This window comes from Lampris incognitus, chromosome 5, assembly GCF_029633865.1.
Source record: "Lampris incognitus isolate fLamInc1 chromosome 5, fLamInc1.hap2, whole genome shotgun sequence".
Lineage (NCBI taxonomy): Eukaryota > Metazoa > Chordata > Actinopteri > Lampriformes > Lampridae > Lampris > Lampris incognitus.
In genome coordinates this window covers 33,180,539-33,198,197 of record NC_079215.1, presented here as the reverse complement: position 1 = coordinate 33,198,197, position 17,659 = coordinate 33,180,539, and the positions used below count along the sequence as shown (strand labels likewise).

The window sequence follows — 17,659 nt, the reverse complement described above, 5'->3', positions numbered from 1 at the left end:
GTATCTCCTTTTATACAGTATATCAATGTAATTAAGTTGGCTGATTAAATCTTTTATAGGAAATGCTCAGGCAGTTAGGAATAATCACAATCTGTGGAATTTAGTTTATGGGTTTCCCTGTGAACATGAGATTCAACATCTGGGCGGTAGATCAGTCATTGCTTGATTGTCTTCTGAAACATAAAAATGATACAATTGGTGAACCATTTTCAGTTTATCACACATAACTCTCACTGTAACATTTCAGTACATTTCCGGATAAGCGCTTATACCTTGTTTGCTCAATGTCTTCAATTGTTTCTGGCAGGCGAGCATTTTGCGTCTCTGGAAGTAAAGAAGCACACAGTCCTGCAGCTATTGCCATTGTGCTGAAAACAGCACCCGACAGAGGGTACCACACATCTTCAAGCAGGATGATTAGTGGGGATATAGACACCCCCATACGGGCAAGAAAAGAGCTGTAACCCAGTCCATTTTGCCTGTATAACAAAAACAAAAACAAAAACAAAAAACAAGTACTTTTACAGAGCAGAGAAGGCAAGGCAAGTTTATTTATACAGCACATTTCACTACAAAGGTACTTAAAATTGATTTACATAAGGGCATAAAAGAGATACTGATTAAAAAAAATAAGATAAAGAATTTAAGAAAAAAATTAAAGGATAATAAAAATACGATAATCAAAAGTGATTATTTAGTGAAATGCAGTGGTGAACATGAACGTTTTTAACGTGGATTTAAATGAGCTCACACTTGGGACAAATCTAATCTCTTCAGGTAGTTTTTTTCCATTTGTAAACTGCATAATGACTGAAAGCTGCCTCACCAAGTTTGGTTTTTACCCTGGGAGCTACTAGCAGAGTTGCCTCAGATGACCTGAGAGGTCTGGAATAGTTATATTAAAAAAGCAAGTCAGTCATCCTGAACACCAGGCAAGAAAAAACAGTGCCAGCAAAAACCTGTCAGCAGCCTCTACTTCATTCGACAAAGCTAAGAAATATAGTAGCAACCACCCAAAGATGAAAGCCCTCAACTACAAAATCACTGAATTCATTACTCTTGATAACCAGCCTTTCAGTGTGGTGGAAGACGTGGGCTTCTGCAGGCTGATGATGTACTTAGAGCCAAGGTACGCTAAGCCGAGCCATCATTACTTTTCAGATGGGGCCTTACCTGAACTGCAAAGTGTTGTCTCCAATCACATAGAGAAGCTCCTCACTGATGCCACTCATATTAGCTTTACCACGGATATCTGGACATCGAGTGTAAGCCCTGTAAGTATGTTGAGCCTCGCTGCCAAGTGGATTGATGAGGACTTCATGTGTATATATTGGTATTGGCATCGGTAATTGGCCAAAATGAGTTTGAAAATATCAGTATATCGAATAATAGCAAAAATCCAATATTGTGCATAACTGATTTCAACCTTTTAGAGACTTATAAACAAGGAGCACTGTTTTAAAACTGATTCTGTGATTCACTGGAAGCCGGTGAAGGGATCTGAGAACTGGAGTTGTATGTTCAATCTTTTTAGTCTTTGTTAGAACTCTGGCAGCAGCGTTCTGTATGAATTGTACCCATTTGGTAGCTTTTTTTGTGGAGACAAAAAAAGACCATTACAATAGTCTGATCTGCTGGAAATAAAGGCATAGATAAGTTCCTCTAAGTCTTCTGTAGACATGAATCGTTTTAATCTTGCTATGTTTTTAATATGGAAATAAGCTGACTTTGTTACTGTCTTTACGTGGCTATCAAAACTTAGTTCTGAGTCTATAATCACTCTCAGATTTCTGGCTTGACTGACATGGACTCAAGGTGAGTAATATATTTCAACCTCTCGTTCCTTAAGACAATAGTCTCCATTTTATCTTTGTGTATTGGGAAAAATTCCATGACATCCAGTCATTATTTGTTCCAAGTACCGACAAAGTGTCTAATGGACCATAATCACTCGCTAAGAGAGCTATGTATATTTGAGTATCATGTGCATAGTTGTAGTAAGAGACTTTGTTGTGTCACCTAACTTGACCTAATGGGAACATGTAAAGGTTGAATAGTCCTGGCACACCACCCACTCAGAAAAGATGTTTCTGTCCCCAGAACACATTGAAGTTATCAATGAAGTTCAGATTTTTTAAACTGCATGTTGTTGAAAGCCATGAATTTAATGCCATTAATCTATTGAACTTATTGATCCCTCTGTTGAATGTCGGCAATGGTCCACTAATGAACACTGGGATTTCTAGCTTGGCCAGTGTCTGAAACAATTCAACAGAGAAGAAAATAAAACAATAGATATGGTTATTGTAACATAGAATAGAAAGAATGCAAAAAAAAGAAAAAAGAAGAATAGATTAAAAAAAAATTCCATGTGAGGAAATTCATTTGCGGCATTTGACCCATCCTACTACTATGAGGTAATAGGACATACCTACCTTGATACTTGATATATCTGACAGTTTACTGACCTCAGTACCGTGGGGTACAGCTCTGCTGTATAGAGATAAACCGTTGTGAAAGAGGCCTCTGAGAACCCTTTACCCAAAGTTCCCACAGCTGTTCGAAAAAGCCACAGGTCTGAAATAATTACACAACATTTGCTAAAGTAAGGCTCAAATTCACACATTATCATATTAGAATTATTTTTTTTACGAGATTACTTATTTATTTGAAAGCGTATAACAAATGGTTACTCCTCCAATATTTAGTAGTCTGGAATACTTCCCACAGTAATTAAGGATAATGTGAGAAATCAGATCATAATTTTAATGTGAAATTTATCGTCAGATATAGTTTCTCATTCTGTTTGCTGAATATTAAAGAACTGAATGTTAAACTCTTTATCAAATGTATATTTCTCATTCCCATTTTAAGCATCTCCACCGTCTTCATTATCATCATCTTCCTCCGCTTCTTCCCCCCTGCTCATTCATAGTATAATTTTATTGCCAAGAAAATTTAAATTAAGATTAGTAATGTCAGTCTTTGTATAATTGTTAGTATCACCGTTAGTGCTATATGTAAATACAACATAAGTGTGTATTGTCAACTTACCATGAGGAATAAATATGTTGGAGAAAATACAGAGTCCAGTCAAAACAAGCGTTCCAGCTTGAGTCATCCTGCGGCCAATTTTGTTCAAAGAGATATAGACAAATGCCTTTGCTGGAATTTCTATGGCACCATAGATGAACTGAGTAAGATAGATGTTGACACCAAATCCAGTCACGTTCAAGCTGATTCCATAGTACGTACAGGCCACCCCCATCCTAAAAACCAGAGGCAGATTTTGAAGTCTGAGATAAACTTAAAGCTTTTGGGTAAACAAGACAGAAATCTTTCTTGAGAGAAACGTGAATGTGATTGTTTGATATTTTGTTAGAATGTGGGAGAAGACTATATATTCTTCAGTTGCCTGTTTATGACAAAAAGAAACAAGTCTTTACCACACACAGCCGGTAAGGAGAGCTAGTCGTCGCAGTCTGGGGGTCCTTAAAAGATCGAAATAGGAGTACTTTTTGTTTCCCCCCTCTACAAGTAAAACTTGGGAAAGGGTCTGCAAGGTAAAAAGAAAGACATGGATCAGAAGACATTGTCACAGAAGGGATCAAGCTCCAGGTATGAGTTTATGCAGAATTTTATACCTCGGGCTTGAGGTCAGCTAGGAACTCTTCTCTGTGGTTGACCTTGGCACATCTACTGAGGTAAAAATGAGCATCGTTCATCTTTCCATTGCTTATCAGCCATCTAGCAGACTCAGGAATCCATCTATGACAAGGAAACAGCCGATTAAGTACACAGTGAGGTGTCACACATCTAGTGCAACCACATGTGTAATCAGCTTTCATAGATCTTAACAGAGTACCATTCATAAGGACAAGTACTTCTATGGCTTAAACAAAAATGTTTGAATCTTCTTTTTTTTTGTTGGATTTTCCCCCCTTTTTTCTTCCAATTGTATCCGGCCAATTACCCCACTCCTCCGAGCCATCCCGGTCGCTGCTCCACCCCTCTGCAGATCTGGGGAGGGCTGCAGACTACTACATGCCTCCACTGGTACATGTGGAGCCGCCAGCCGCTTCTTTTTACCTGACAGTAAGGAGTTTCACCAGGGGGACGTAGCACATGGGAGGATAACGCTATTCCCCCCAGTTCCCCTTCCCCCCTGAACAGGTGCCTCAACCGACCAGAAGAGGCGCTAGTGTAGCGACCAGGACATATACCCACATCCGGCTTCCCACCCACAAACACGGCCAATTGTGTCTGTAGGGATGCCTGACCAAGCCGGAGATAACACAGGGATTCGAACCACCAATCCCGCTGTTGGTAAGCAATGGAATAGATCGCCACGCCACCTGGACACCCTCTTGAATCTTTTTAAATGTTTTAACAATTCATGTTCCAAATGTGCAATTTTCCTTACCGCCAAGTGATCACTGCCAAAAACAGTGGGGTGGTTACTGTAGCGGTCAGGTACCTCCAGTCATTCACAAAGTAGGCCACAACAGGTAGCAGAGCAGTAGAAATGCTCCAGTCTATGCTCATCAAAACACCCACAGCTGTTCGATGCTTAACATCCACCCATTCTATACCTAAAATGAGGAAAACCTTAATAAATCAACATTCCCAGATATAATTTATTATTTAATCTATCTGTGTCAGTATAGCATGGTTTGAATTATATGTCATTGATATAAAAACAACTGAAAAGTGTTAAAAATGTGACACCCACTGTTAAAAACGGAAGAGAAAAAACATCATTATTTGACTAAAATGAAAAGGATTGCATGTACACTAATACAAGTAAATTGTCCACAGACACAGTAAGAAGTGGTTTGAAACAAGTTTTGATTTCAACTATACTCATCATCCAAGTGAATTCAAGCATGAATGGGAAAAACGGAAGTCCTGTTTTGGGCAATGCCCCTTGGTTTTACAGCTCATGGTAATTATTGCCAACCAAAGGCTACATCAGCAAATTAAGATGTGCATGAAGACTTTCACATTGTGAACCCTGCCCCCCTTTCCTCTGTGGTGTTTTCTTTAGACTGGAGGCAAAATAGAAGACACTTTAAAGTATGTTACATTCATGCCAACTATTTTATAATTTCCAAAAGATTTCCAAATCTTTATCGTTTTCCAAACCACTTTATAATTTGACAAACCAGTCTCGGATATAACTCACAGAGGACGATGGAGATGATGCTGATTCCAGAAATTGCAAATCCCGTAAAGAACCTCATGACAGCAAACATGGCAAAGGAATATGAGAAAGCGCTTGCAAATCCAAAGAAGATGGTTGACAAATAGGACACCAGAATCATTTTTCTTCTGCCAAATCTGTGAAACATATGGATGAGAAGTTAGCCTCCTGCTCTGTCATTTTTTTTCCTAATGCTATAAGAACAAAAATGATACCTCACATCATAATCCTTAAACCTAATGTATAATTTTTTGAGTGCATCCTTTTCTGATCTGGGAATGAGAAAATTAATAAATGTCACACCACTTTAGGCAATATGTGTGTTGTAACTAACATGGACACTTTTCTGTTATGAAAGGAGATAGCCTATACTGGATCACAAGACTATGTTATGTTATTCTAAGTAACAGTTTAGTGTTAAGTTTGAAACAAAAAGTAAAAAGATAGCGAATGTAATCAAATGTTGGGGTTTGGGGAGGGGGTAGAGGTCTGATTTGTCCCAAGATACAGTCACTGGATGGTATGAAGACCTGTCACTAAGACTGCCAAATATGATTGCTCCGAACATGACGCCCATGAAGAAGATGGTGACTGTGGTTCTGTTTATGCTCTTCTTGTCACACACCAGATCCCACTATGGTAGAAAACAGGAAAAATAGGGGATTGGTATGGTCTATTTGTTTCACTTGTAATGATTTTGAAGCTGTAAATATATATAACTCACCTATGAGTTATATTTATATAATGTATACTTATGCACCTGTGCTTAAAATAAAGCTTATTCAAACATGTCTAGTCAATGGTTATGCTGATGACATAAGATTTTGCCTGAGCGAGGGAAGGGGAACAGTTTGGTTTACTGGTTTTGTCTGTTTTAATGGTTTACAAATAAATATAACTCACCTGTGTAGCCAGAGTAGACTTGAAAGTGGTGTTGGCATACACCCATCCATTTTGGCATGGCACCGTAGGTGGGTTGGTGATATGGGATGAGTTGATGAGCAGATGATACTGAGGCTCTGCAAACATTTGACAAGAACTCGGTGTGCCATCTTCCTCCAGTGGGATACTGACAGTGAGTCTCTGCTCCAGAGTTAAATTCCCAAAGACGCCTTCATCACCCAGAGGACCCAGACTGCAGTGGTGAAGAGGTACAGCTGCAATAAAATTATTAAGTAGAAAATGAAAGGGCAAAGTAACACGAGGGATCACCAAAAGGAGAATATTTCTAAGTTGGAATGTCCCAAAGCCGTTCAGCTCTGCTAGTATATTCTCAAACTTCATCTTGAAAATGTTTGACGAAAAGGGAAAATGTCATTCAGAAAAGGTCCTGGTGTCAAGTTTTCAGAATCAGCAGAATTTATCTAACACATGTTGTACACTTATGTTAATATCGTGCTTGATTGAAAGTGAGCCTCTAACTTTTTAAAGTCCAAAGGGATACTAGCGAATAATTACCTATCAGGAAACATGTGCTTGAATACCTTATGAGGTGTCGCTTAAAAAGACATCACATGCTCATTCAACCAGAAAAAAGCAGACTGTAATAAATGCAACACTTAGAAATTTTTTTTTATTCAAAACTCACTTGAATAATATGGTAAATGTCAGCTGATATCTGCCACATGCATCATGACACCACATGAAAGTGGTAAGACTCTCATCCCTGATGGCTCCCACATAACTGCAACTAAGACATAGCAGTGCCAAGCGAAAAGTGGTGATATTAACGTAAGAAAAAAAGCAACATAAAAGTTTGTCACTTCTTATTGATGGGTAGCATGGGAAAAAAACAGTTTTTGAAAACAATCCATACAATCCTTTCCTGAACACTCACCATCAAGGTGGTATTGAGCAAATAACCTATAAGTTACCTCTGTGAAGCTACTCAGTAGGTAACAGCTGAAATCCGGCTACACAGGACAGCTTCTAGATATGAATGTGTTCAAGACATTGAGAAAGATTACATGTGATATAAACTTCCAGGCCAAAATCAAAAGTATTCAAAAACAATTCATTAAAGAAAATCTGAATAGCATAAAAAAAAAAAAGAATCCACTTTCACAAGCATCTCATAAACGGGCTTGACTGAAAATCAACATCACATGTTGAGCCCATCACCACAGGTAAAGAAATGTCTTAGAAGAAGGACATGATTTACCTTCAAATCACCTCTTAAGGGATGGCATAGTTCATAAGACCACATGACCGACCAATGATGTTAAACACGTTTTCGTTTTTTCATAATGAGACAAAGACTACTTGTCATCTCAACAGAACTTTGCAAGGGATTTGTCATTCAACTTGAACAGCCCCTATTGGACTCCAAAGCCAACGTCAAAAGCAATCTCTGGGGCCTTTCAGTCAGGTGACAGTTACCCCACTAATCTTACAAGGCATCCCATTCTACCCATTGTGCGCTACTTTAATGCATGCAAAGGCCTTTGCTGATTCTACTGCTTTAGCATCAGGAACTAATCCATTCTTCCTGTGTTATCCCATGCATTTCCACGTGTCTCACTATTTCATGGCATGATGTTCCTGCAGGACTTTCACCAGCAGATTCTTTCAAATACAATCCATGCTGCATGAATCCACATTGTAATACAGCACTTTTTGTGTATTGCCTCCCTGCTTGTATTAACTTATACCGCATTTGAGTTCTCCATATTTTCTTGTCCAAACATTGCCAAGACAGGACATGCATTGTTTAAACTCTCAGCAGCTCAGGATGTGGATGGTCCCCGCTGGCTATATCTTCTTGATCAGCTAATGCAGCAGCAGCCCCAGCCTCTCTCTGCAGCATTTCTTTTGTCATATACTCTGGCTCAAAAAAATACGGCAGAATGTTTCTGGTATTATCCAACAGATGTATCACAGACCACATTCCTTTCTGTAGCTAATTTTTGTAAAAATGTGAATTTATTTTTAAGTAAAACACACCTGCAATTCCATAATGGGGTGTTATGGGGACTAAAATTGTGCTTGTAGATTAGTTCCTAATACTGTAATACCTGCTGATGGAAGGCAGATAATTTGACGGGTATGTGGTGGTAGACCAATGAGGGTAGATTCACCAGGGGCTGCTGCTCCTTTAAAGCGGACATTCGGAGTGCTGACGTAGGCACTGCTTAGGGTTTCTGGGGGGAGCCATGTTTTGCAGCAGCGTAGCGGTTAGCAGGTTGCCACGAGAGATTGTGCTGTATTGGTGTTGTTTTGTGTGGCGAGTAAACAGAATTGACTTGACTCGATCTCTCCGTCTCCTCATTCCTGCACTCCCACAGGTAGCTTATTTAGGTCATAGTCACATCTAAGGAGGAGATCAATGCCTCTTAAATTCCTAAAAATGTGGTTTGGCATGTGGAACCACAGGGTGTTTTCATTTCTCAATTGATACAATCTGTATCAATGGCTTTAAGACCTCCTTCCCCATATCCTTTAACGATAATACGCCCATTTCACGCCGCGGCCATCTTGGATTTTAAAAAAACCAAGTGGTGGGAACTTAGCCACGACCCCTTCTTACTCAATCGGAAATCAATGCAGCCGGGGCCAGCAGCAAACATGGTTTGGACTACCAACCTCGAGCACCTACCGTCATTTACCACAATATGAAAACTAAGCTGGATCTTTTCTTTTTCGGGTACTTTCTGCCTCTCCTGTGCCAGTGAGGAGAGACATACACACAGAGCTGTATTCAAAGAAGCTGTCTATTCACAATAAAGTAAAAAATAAGATAGATTTCATTTTTATGCTGTACATTCAATATTTATAAATTAGATTGTCCCATCTACAATATTTTCATTCTTTGTCCTTTAACTTTAACAAAACTGTTGGTTCATTTTAAACTAAAATATGTTCGGTCAACTGTCATTCTGTTGTAGCAATAAACTGGAGTTCGCTACCAACTCAAATCATCAATTGTTTACTAAACTAAGATAGTGATTGCTCATCTCAAGATGTGGGCTAAAAAATGGGACTGTACTGAAATGAAGTTAAATATGTTTCAATCTATCTAAGGTTTGTGTGCACTATTTTCTTGTCAGCTGAATTTAACAAAGGTTTAAAACAGTGGTCCCTAAAAATTTGTTAGGAGAGCACACACAGTCCACAGTTGGTTGACTGTTCCACTTAGTGAAAGGGGTATGACTCCATCAAAAATGTGGTACTCCTTTATGCGTCTTATTGACCGTTCGACATGTATTCTCAAGCCAGCAATACTCTGTGTGTCTGTGAGCTCATCACAACTGAACTGTCCACTTGGGCCTAAAAATGCAGGGATGACAAGTTTTACATCTATTTCATCGAGCAGGTCTTTGATAAGGAAGCCCTTATCAGCCATGACCTCATCACCTGACTCTAAGAGGTCCAGAACACCTGCCCTCTTAGTTATCTCCTTATCAGAAATACATCCTGTGTATAGATTACTTACCAGGCTAACTGACCCTGAGGGAGTGATCCCAATTAGGGATTTCAGTGTAGTGTTACTTTTATAATGGGAGTATGTTATGGTGTTCAAAACCTTCGAACTATCTGTCTCGATGCGGATCTCTGTGCAGTCTAGTATCACTCTTGTGTTTGGGTAGAATTCCCTGAATACTGGTGGCATTAGCTCATCTACTGCTGCTCTACTAGGCCATATTGGGAGGGTCCCTAACATAAAGAGCAAATAGTTGGCCCACGTTGTACAGTTCCTGCTGACTGTGGCCGGCGACACATTGACTCGTACAGATAAATCCAGAGCAAAAAAGCCCTGCCTCACACGGCACAAGAACAGGAAAAACTGATCAATCAGCGATAAATGCTCTGCATGGAAGCCAGACACAGAAATGTGTTCTAGGTTATGGCTGTTCCTTTGCATTTGAGTCCATCACACCATAGACTCTGCAGTAGGCTGTAAAGCTAGGAAGAGTGCTTTGAGGGTGTGGTAATCCTTAAAACCAGTGTAAAACCTGATCAGATTGGGCACACACTGGAAGCGTTCTAGACCAAAACGCTCACTTTTCAGCTTTTTATTTTTGTCCTCCAGGAAAGTGATGCGTTTCTTTACTGCGTCAAGCTGGTCTTTCGCAGAAAGGGGCTTCACGTCGTAGTCATGATCAGGTAGAGTCGCCCAAACCTCACTGGACACATGAGGACATGTCATACATGTGGGAAGCAATATAAAGCCACACATTTTCCTGTTATCAAGATGATGTGTCAGAACAGAGCTATCCACTATTGAAAGATTAGTGAATTATATATATATATATATATATATATATATATATATACATATTATACAATGCAGTAATCTACATGTTTGAAAAACTGTATTGTACTGACAGTAACAACTCACCTATCTCCCTCATGTTCCTCTTCATGTTCCTCTTCATCTTCTTCCGCTATTAAGTCACCAACGCGACTACAAACAGGAGCAAACATTTTTCAACGTCAAACTTCTGTCTCCCGTCTAATGTTTTAGTCACAGTGAAACTGGTCACCCCAATATTATTTAACTGGCTGTACATGGTGCAACCTCTGCAGCTCAATGCATACAGTAACGTTAAATGTAGATGCAACCTCTGCAGCTCAATGCATACAGTAGGCCTACATTTACATAATGTCTGTTGCAATAATAGCAGGAGGAGTAAACATTTAGCCATATGGCATCTTAATGTGTCAGTTGAATTTAGGATGGTACACAGCAGTACGACATGTTGCTTCCAGCAGTGTTTTCAATGAAGAAGGGGGCGTGGCTAAGTTCCCACCGCTTGGTTTTTTAAAATCCAAGATGGCCGCGGCGTGAAATGGGCGTATTGACTTTTTGCTAAGCCACGCCCCCGAAACGCAGACTGGCCAGTCACAGCGCAGCATAGGACAGGCTCCGACAGAGGTCCGACACTTTCATGGCGGCGCTTCGTTGACTCCGATGCAAAAGTTTCAGATTCTCTTCATTTTCCAGCTGGTTTTGTGGACTTTTAGCTAGTTATGGTTAAACGTTTTGCCTGAGGCACTTGTAACAGTGACACTTGTTACCCGGAGAGGTTGGAAGGAGATGTACGTTTTTTTCCCTTTCCAAAACCAAAATCAAACCTTGAAAAGTGTAGGCTTTGGTTAAAGCTATGTGGATGTCCTCAAATCTAGCTGAGCCCCTCAAAGATCAATAAGCACAGCTTTGTCTGCTCCAAGGTAAGTAATTACTTTTATTAACCGTAAAATAATGTTAAAGCTTGACAGACTTAGCAACAGTAACTAAGGGGGGCGGGCCTTAGTTAAGGGTGCATTCCTTTCCTGATGTAGTGTATTTTCCTATTCCAAATATAATTAAAGTTAGCCTGGTTTATGGACTTTATTGACATTTTTTTGGAGAGTGACAATGAATAGGCTGGGTACATGAATCTTGAAAGGCATTCCATTTTTGCGAGGAAAATTCGGCCAATAGTAGAGATGTCCCTTTGAGACTAGAGATTTATGTAAATATGATTTACATTTATCACCTTGTGATGGCCTGGCGGCCCGTCCAAGGTGTCGCCCCGCCTGCTGCCCAATAACTGCTGAAATAGGCTCCAGCAGCCCCGTGACCCTGAAAGCAGGATAAGCAGTTCGGATACTGGATGGATGGATTTATCTAAAGTATTCCAAATGTTGAGATTATCTAGAGTGTTATTATCCTTAGAAATGTGCATGCCTTGGTATTTAACAGTTGATTTAATGGTGATATTATCAAATGTAGCTAGCGGTGAATAATGAATTGGCAACAATTCACATTTTTTAAGGTTCAATTTTAAGCCAGATGCCTTAGGGGAAAAAAAATCAATTGTTTTGAGGACTTTTGGAATTTGGTCACTATTTTCCATGAATATGGTCGTGTCGTCTGCCAGTTGGCTAATTGCCACCTGTTTGCCTAACACTGTCAACTTCCCAAAATCTGTATTTTTTTTTATAAGAATAGAGAGCATTTCCACTGCCATGATGAATAACAAAGGAGAAATGGGGCACCTATTGTATTTAGAAATCACGTCAGGACACAGCGCTGTCGCTCGACACAACCGCTACGTTGCATTATTCATTTAGACTGACACAGCATCACAGGCAGACCCGATAAAACAACCCAGAGCCCGCAGGCATCACCAATCGATCCCAGCACAATAGAACAGCACCAAATCAAATGCAGCGCTGTCGATGTGTGCAGACATAACATCCCCCCCCCCCCCGGCAGGATTACAAACATGAAAGGTTGACACAAAGTCCTCTAGGTGGCCAGGGCGTAAACGTGTGTGAACAGGTAGTGGGGCGGCCTGAGGCTGGGCAGGCCGAGGTGGGGAGGGAGAAGGCAGGGGAAGCTGAGGCCCAGGAATGTCTGGGGCCCGTGTAGGAGCTGCATGAAGCCCCGGGGCGTCTCGCCATGCTGAGGGAATGGCTAAGGTTGTGTCACCAGCTGTGTGTGGCGGAGCTGACACCTTCCGTAGACGACTGGAGTGCCACCGAGTGCCATCGCTGAGGAGGTAAGTGGCTGGGCCCAGCTGACGGGTGACTTGGAGAGGAGAGGACCAGTATGAAGCTATTTTATTGTCCCTGTGGGGCCTGCGGACCCTGACCCAGTCTGACACATTGATGTCTGGCACCCTGGTTTGTTTTGACTGGTCAATCCGTTGCTTCATCCGCGTCTGCTGACGAGTGACTGAGGCTCTGACCCCAGAGGGAGGTGCCTAGGGTGTGGAGGGGCGGAGCCTGTCAAGGGGCATGCACAGTTCCCGGCCTAGCATGAGAGAGGCTGGGGAGACGCCTGTGGTCGAGTGCTGTGTGGCCCGATAGTGCAGCAGAGTGTGACGGATGGCCTGCGTGAAAGAGCACCCTTGGGCCATGTGTGCTCTGAGGCCGTTCTTCAGTGACTGGTGAAAACGTTCAACGCCGCCATTGGCCTGGGGGTGGTAGTACGCAGTGCGTATATGACGGATGCCCTTGGTTTCGAGATAAGCAGCGAACTCAGCAGAGACCAGCTGAGGGCCGTTGTCAGTGGTGATGGTCTTTGGGAGGCCCCAGCGAGAGAAAAGAGAGTCCAGGAAGTCGATGATGATCTGTGAGGTTACAGTGCCGGAAGTGGTGAGTTCTTCTGAGGTGGGCAGTGGATACTTATCAGGGACCACTGCCTTATTTACTGCACGTAGATCGACGCAGACACGCAGGCCCCCCGACTTCTTCTTAGCCACCACGAGGTTTGAGACCCAAGGTGACGCGTCCACCGGTTCAATGATGCCAGCTTCCAGCAGTTGTTGCAGCTCGGCGGAGACCCCATCACGGAGAGCCAACGGGATGCGGCGCAGTGGTTGGATGACAGATTTCACAGCAGGGTTGAGGAGAGGTTGATGGGCGAAGGCGGAGAGGCAGCCCAGCCCCATAAACAGCGATGGCCACTTCTGCTGCCAAGGTGTGGCAAGTCAGGATTGCTGCCCCCCTTGTGTCTAAGAGGGAGAACCCCAGAGCGGAGAACAGGTCCAGGCCCATCAGGTTGGCCCCACGGCGTGCCACATGAAAAACTGCATTGGGCACCAGCTTGGTTCCATAGCGGACAGTCACTTGGAGAGAGCCAACCAGATCGATTTTGGAGTCACCATACCCACAGAGGACAGCTGAGGGTGCGGACAGTGGCAGTGAACTGAAAAATTGACTGTAGGTATCAACATTCAGGAGAGACACACCTGCACCGGTGTCCAACAGCAGGGGGATGCACACATCATTAATGTTGACTGTGCATGATTTGAATGACACTGGCCCAGAGCTCACCTTGCGAATGACGGCGGTTGAAGACTGGGGGGTGTGGCCCTCTGACCCAGCCGGGGAAGATTGACAGACGTTGGCAAAGTGATTTTGCTTACCGCAGCTACGGCATGTCTGGCCACGGGCAGGGCAGTTCTGAGCCCTTGAAACATGAGACCGAGATCCACAGTTACCACAGGACTGTTGAGGGCGGGGCCGAGAACGCCGTCGTTGCAGTTGCAAGACGTCCCCAGTGGAGTCGGCGCTCGCCTCTCTCTGGCTGGGTTGCGTCCCGAGGGGCAGCCGTGAGTAGAGGGAGGAGTCGTTGGCAGCTTGACTGGAGGTGGCCACTTGCTGTGTATTTAGCATAGCAGCACACTCAGCTGCTCCCTCAACCTGTAGTGCGATGGTAATTGCTCTGGACAGCAGCAGATCGTCTTTTTCCAGCAGGAGAGTCTCACGCACCTTTGCGTTGGTGGTGTGTTCGATTAGCTGGTCGCGAACCATCTCGTCCTGAAGCGCGCCAAACTTGCACGAGCTAGCTAGCCCTCGCAAATTAGCTACATACTGCTGCACAGACTCACCAGGCAGTTGGTGTCGCTGACGGAATATAAATCGCCGAAGGAGGGCACTCTGTGGAGCAGCGAAATGGGTGCTCTAAGTCCCACAGCTTCGTCAAAGTTTGTGAAGTTCCCCAGAGTCCCGAGCACACGATGACCCTCTGCTCCCAAGCAGTATAGCAACAGAGCCCTCTTCCTAGCCTGGCTCACGTCGTCGAGCCCTGAGGCGATGATGTAATTTTCAAAACTATGTAGCCAGCGAGTCCATGGTACCGGAGGCTCGCCAGGTAATGCCAGGAAGGGGGCAGGTGGTTGGAGATAAATATCAGCCATCCTTGTCGCCAATATTGTATTTAGAAATCACGTCAGGACACAGCGCTGTCGCTCGACACAACCGCTACGTTGCATTATTCATTTAGACTGACACAGCATCACAGGCAGACCCGATAAAACAACCCAGAGCCCGCAGGCATCACCAATCGATCCCAGCACAATAGAACAGCACCAAATCAAATGCAGCGCTGTCGATGTGTGCAGACATAACAGCACCCCTATTTAATTCCTTTATTAATTGAGAATGTTGGACATGTACCTTGTGGTAATAAGACTGTACTATTTGTATCCTTATCTACTACTACTACGTTTGGCTGCTCCCGTTAGGGGTCGCCACATTAGTATCCTTATAAAGTAGTTTAACCACATTAATGAAGTTTTCTCCAAAAGCAAATAGTTCTAAGGTACTAAAAATAAAATTGTGTTCAATTGTGTCGAACACTAAAAATAAATAAATAAATAAAACCTTCTCCTTCAATTAAATGGTTATATTCCAGTAAGTCAAGCACAAGCCGTATATTGTTATGAATTGATCATCCTTTAATAAAACCAGATTGTGTACCTGAGATAATTTGTGTGATACCCGATTTCAGTCTGTTTGCATAAATATGAGTTAAAATTTCATAGTCGTTATTGAGCAAGCTTATAAGTCTAAGATTGTCATTTAATTTGAGATCTTTACCAGGCTTAGGGATGAGTGTTATTATCCCCTGCTTCATAGTAGTGGAAGAGTGTGGAATTCGGATATTTCCTTTAACATATGGAAAATGAAGTCTTTAAGATATTTCCATAAATGTCTAGAAATTGCTATTTAGACCGTCTGAACCCTGAAGAGGTTTTAGAAGGCATCGTTGAATCTCTGTAAGACGGTCCTTCCAGCTGGTAACCGTTTAGTTTGTAATTGTACAATGTTCAGTAAATACTTTGAAAAGAATTAGTTTGTGTTTTGACTTTTCCATTAACGACACATTGCTCTAAAATCCATGTTAAAGAGGCTTTGAATCCTCCACAACGCTAAGGATTTCATGGATTTTTCCACTTCATCCATACTGATTTCTGCCTCGCATATGTTTTTAAAACATTATCTGCTTGGGGGATCAATTCCTTAACATGCTCAAGGAAAGCATCAGCATCTGAGGATGAATAAGAGGTAGAGTACAGTTCGCTGTAAAATCTGAAGATTTCGTTAGGAATTGCATCTGGGTCAGTAGTGCTCTTATAGCATTCCGCTCTTGTCTCTTTTTTTCCATTCCACAAAATTATGCTGAGCTCCTCTCTTCTTCTATCCACTTTGCCCTTGAGCTAATATATGCTCCTTTAACTTTAGAAATGTAAATGTTATCTAACGAAGATTGCAAGAGTATATGTTTTTGTTGGCTATTCTCACTTAGAGAGGGTTTATTACATATATACAGTCTATCTCTTTAATGATTTCCAGCTCTTTCTTCTTATTATCCCTGCTTAAAATTTTGCTATTTGAAATAGAAATCTGGCGTACTTTATATTTCAGATACTCCCATTTATCTCCATAAGTTGTAAAGTTTGAATCTGCAGTTATTTTGTTGATCGTTGAAATAATTTCTTGGCAAAAGAGTTCACTTTTCAGGAGGTTTGAATTAAATTTCCTATAAACTTTTTTAAAGCATGCATTTGTGGACATAAAATTAAGTTTAACCAACCATACGGTGATCAGTTAGAGGTGCAGCAGACATTGTAGAAGTTGACTCCAGCCCAGGCCTATTATCTGACGCTAACCAAAGTCAATTCTGGATTTGATTGAGCCATCAGGTTTGAACCACGTGTAGATTCGGGTATCTGGAGTATCAATTCGTCATGTATCTTCCAGATTAAACACACTACAAAAGTCAAGCAATATAGGATTGTAAAAGTGTCTGGTATTTTGAAGGAGATCTATCAAGCCATTCATCCATCACCATATCATAATCACCTCCAAATATAAAGCTTTCAGTGGGATCCTTTGACATATAGATCCCTAACTGTCACGTATCTGGAAAGAACCCAAAAGCAGACGGGACAACCAGGTAAAGGAAGAAATCAAGTCTTTATTGAAGTGGCCGATCCCAGGGGTAGAGCAGGAGTTGGCTCAGTGGCAGGTAGACTGGCAGGCAGAAGTCCATGAATGGCTACGTTCCAGCGAAGACTGGTCCACAGTGGAGGCTTTTTAAGGGTGAGGGCGATTGCTTTGATGGCCAGCTGGTGTGCCGGGGTGAAGGGGGGGGGTCAGCAGGTGTCAAGGGCGATTGCTTTGATGGCCAGCTGGTGTGCCGGGGTGAAGGGGGGGGTCAGCAGGTGTCAGCTGTTGTGCCGGGGCGAAGGATGGGTCAGCAGGTGTCAAGGGAGAGAGGGCGATTGCTTTGATGGCCAGCTGGTGTGCCGGGGTGAAGGGGGGGGGGTCAGCAGGTGTCAAGGGAGAGGGGCTGTGACACTAACTGTCGTTGTGATTTCGTAAAACATATTTTTGGTTTGGTTAGAGTTATTGTATCCATAAATATTTCCTAGGATCAGAAAGTCATCATTTGCTTCAAAGACACATATTATCCAGTGACCCGAAGGATCCCTATTTGCGGTCAAAAATTCTCCAGGGAAGTTGTTTAAGAGTACTGCAACACCTGCAGATCGATTTGTGCCGTGACTGAAAAGAATTTTATCGCCCCATTGAATTGACCAAAATTTTTCATCCATGTCATTCGAATGTTTCTTGCAGGAGGAAGCATTGTGCTTTTTAATTTTTGCAAAATAGGAAGGTTGATTTTCTTTTAATAGAATCTCTTAGCCCCCAAGCATTAAGTGAAACAAAAGAGAA

The 17,659-nt window shown here is 42.3% G+C and overlaps 1 protein-coding gene across 1 annotated transcript; it reads right to left on the bottom strand.

Annotated features, from left to right (window-relative positions):
- Nucleotides 1-217: 217 nt before the first annotated feature.
- Nucleotides 218-6,490, bottom strand: LOC130112960 (solute carrier family 22 member 7-like). Its single transcript, XM_056280479.1, has 9 exons — nt 6,107-6,490; nt 5,734-5,837; nt 5,186-5,340; nt 4,424-4,592; nt 3,645-3,768; nt 3,447-3,556; nt 3,055-3,269; nt 2,469-2,577; nt 218-479 (listed from the first exon to the last, which is right to left on the bottom strand). The coding sequence occupies exons 1-9, from the start codon at nt 6,485-6,487 to the stop codon at nt 218-220; spliced, it is 1,629 nt and encodes a 542-aa protein (XP_056136454.1). The 5' UTR covers nt 6,488-6,490.
- Nucleotides 6,491-17,659: the final 11,169 nt, after the last annotated feature.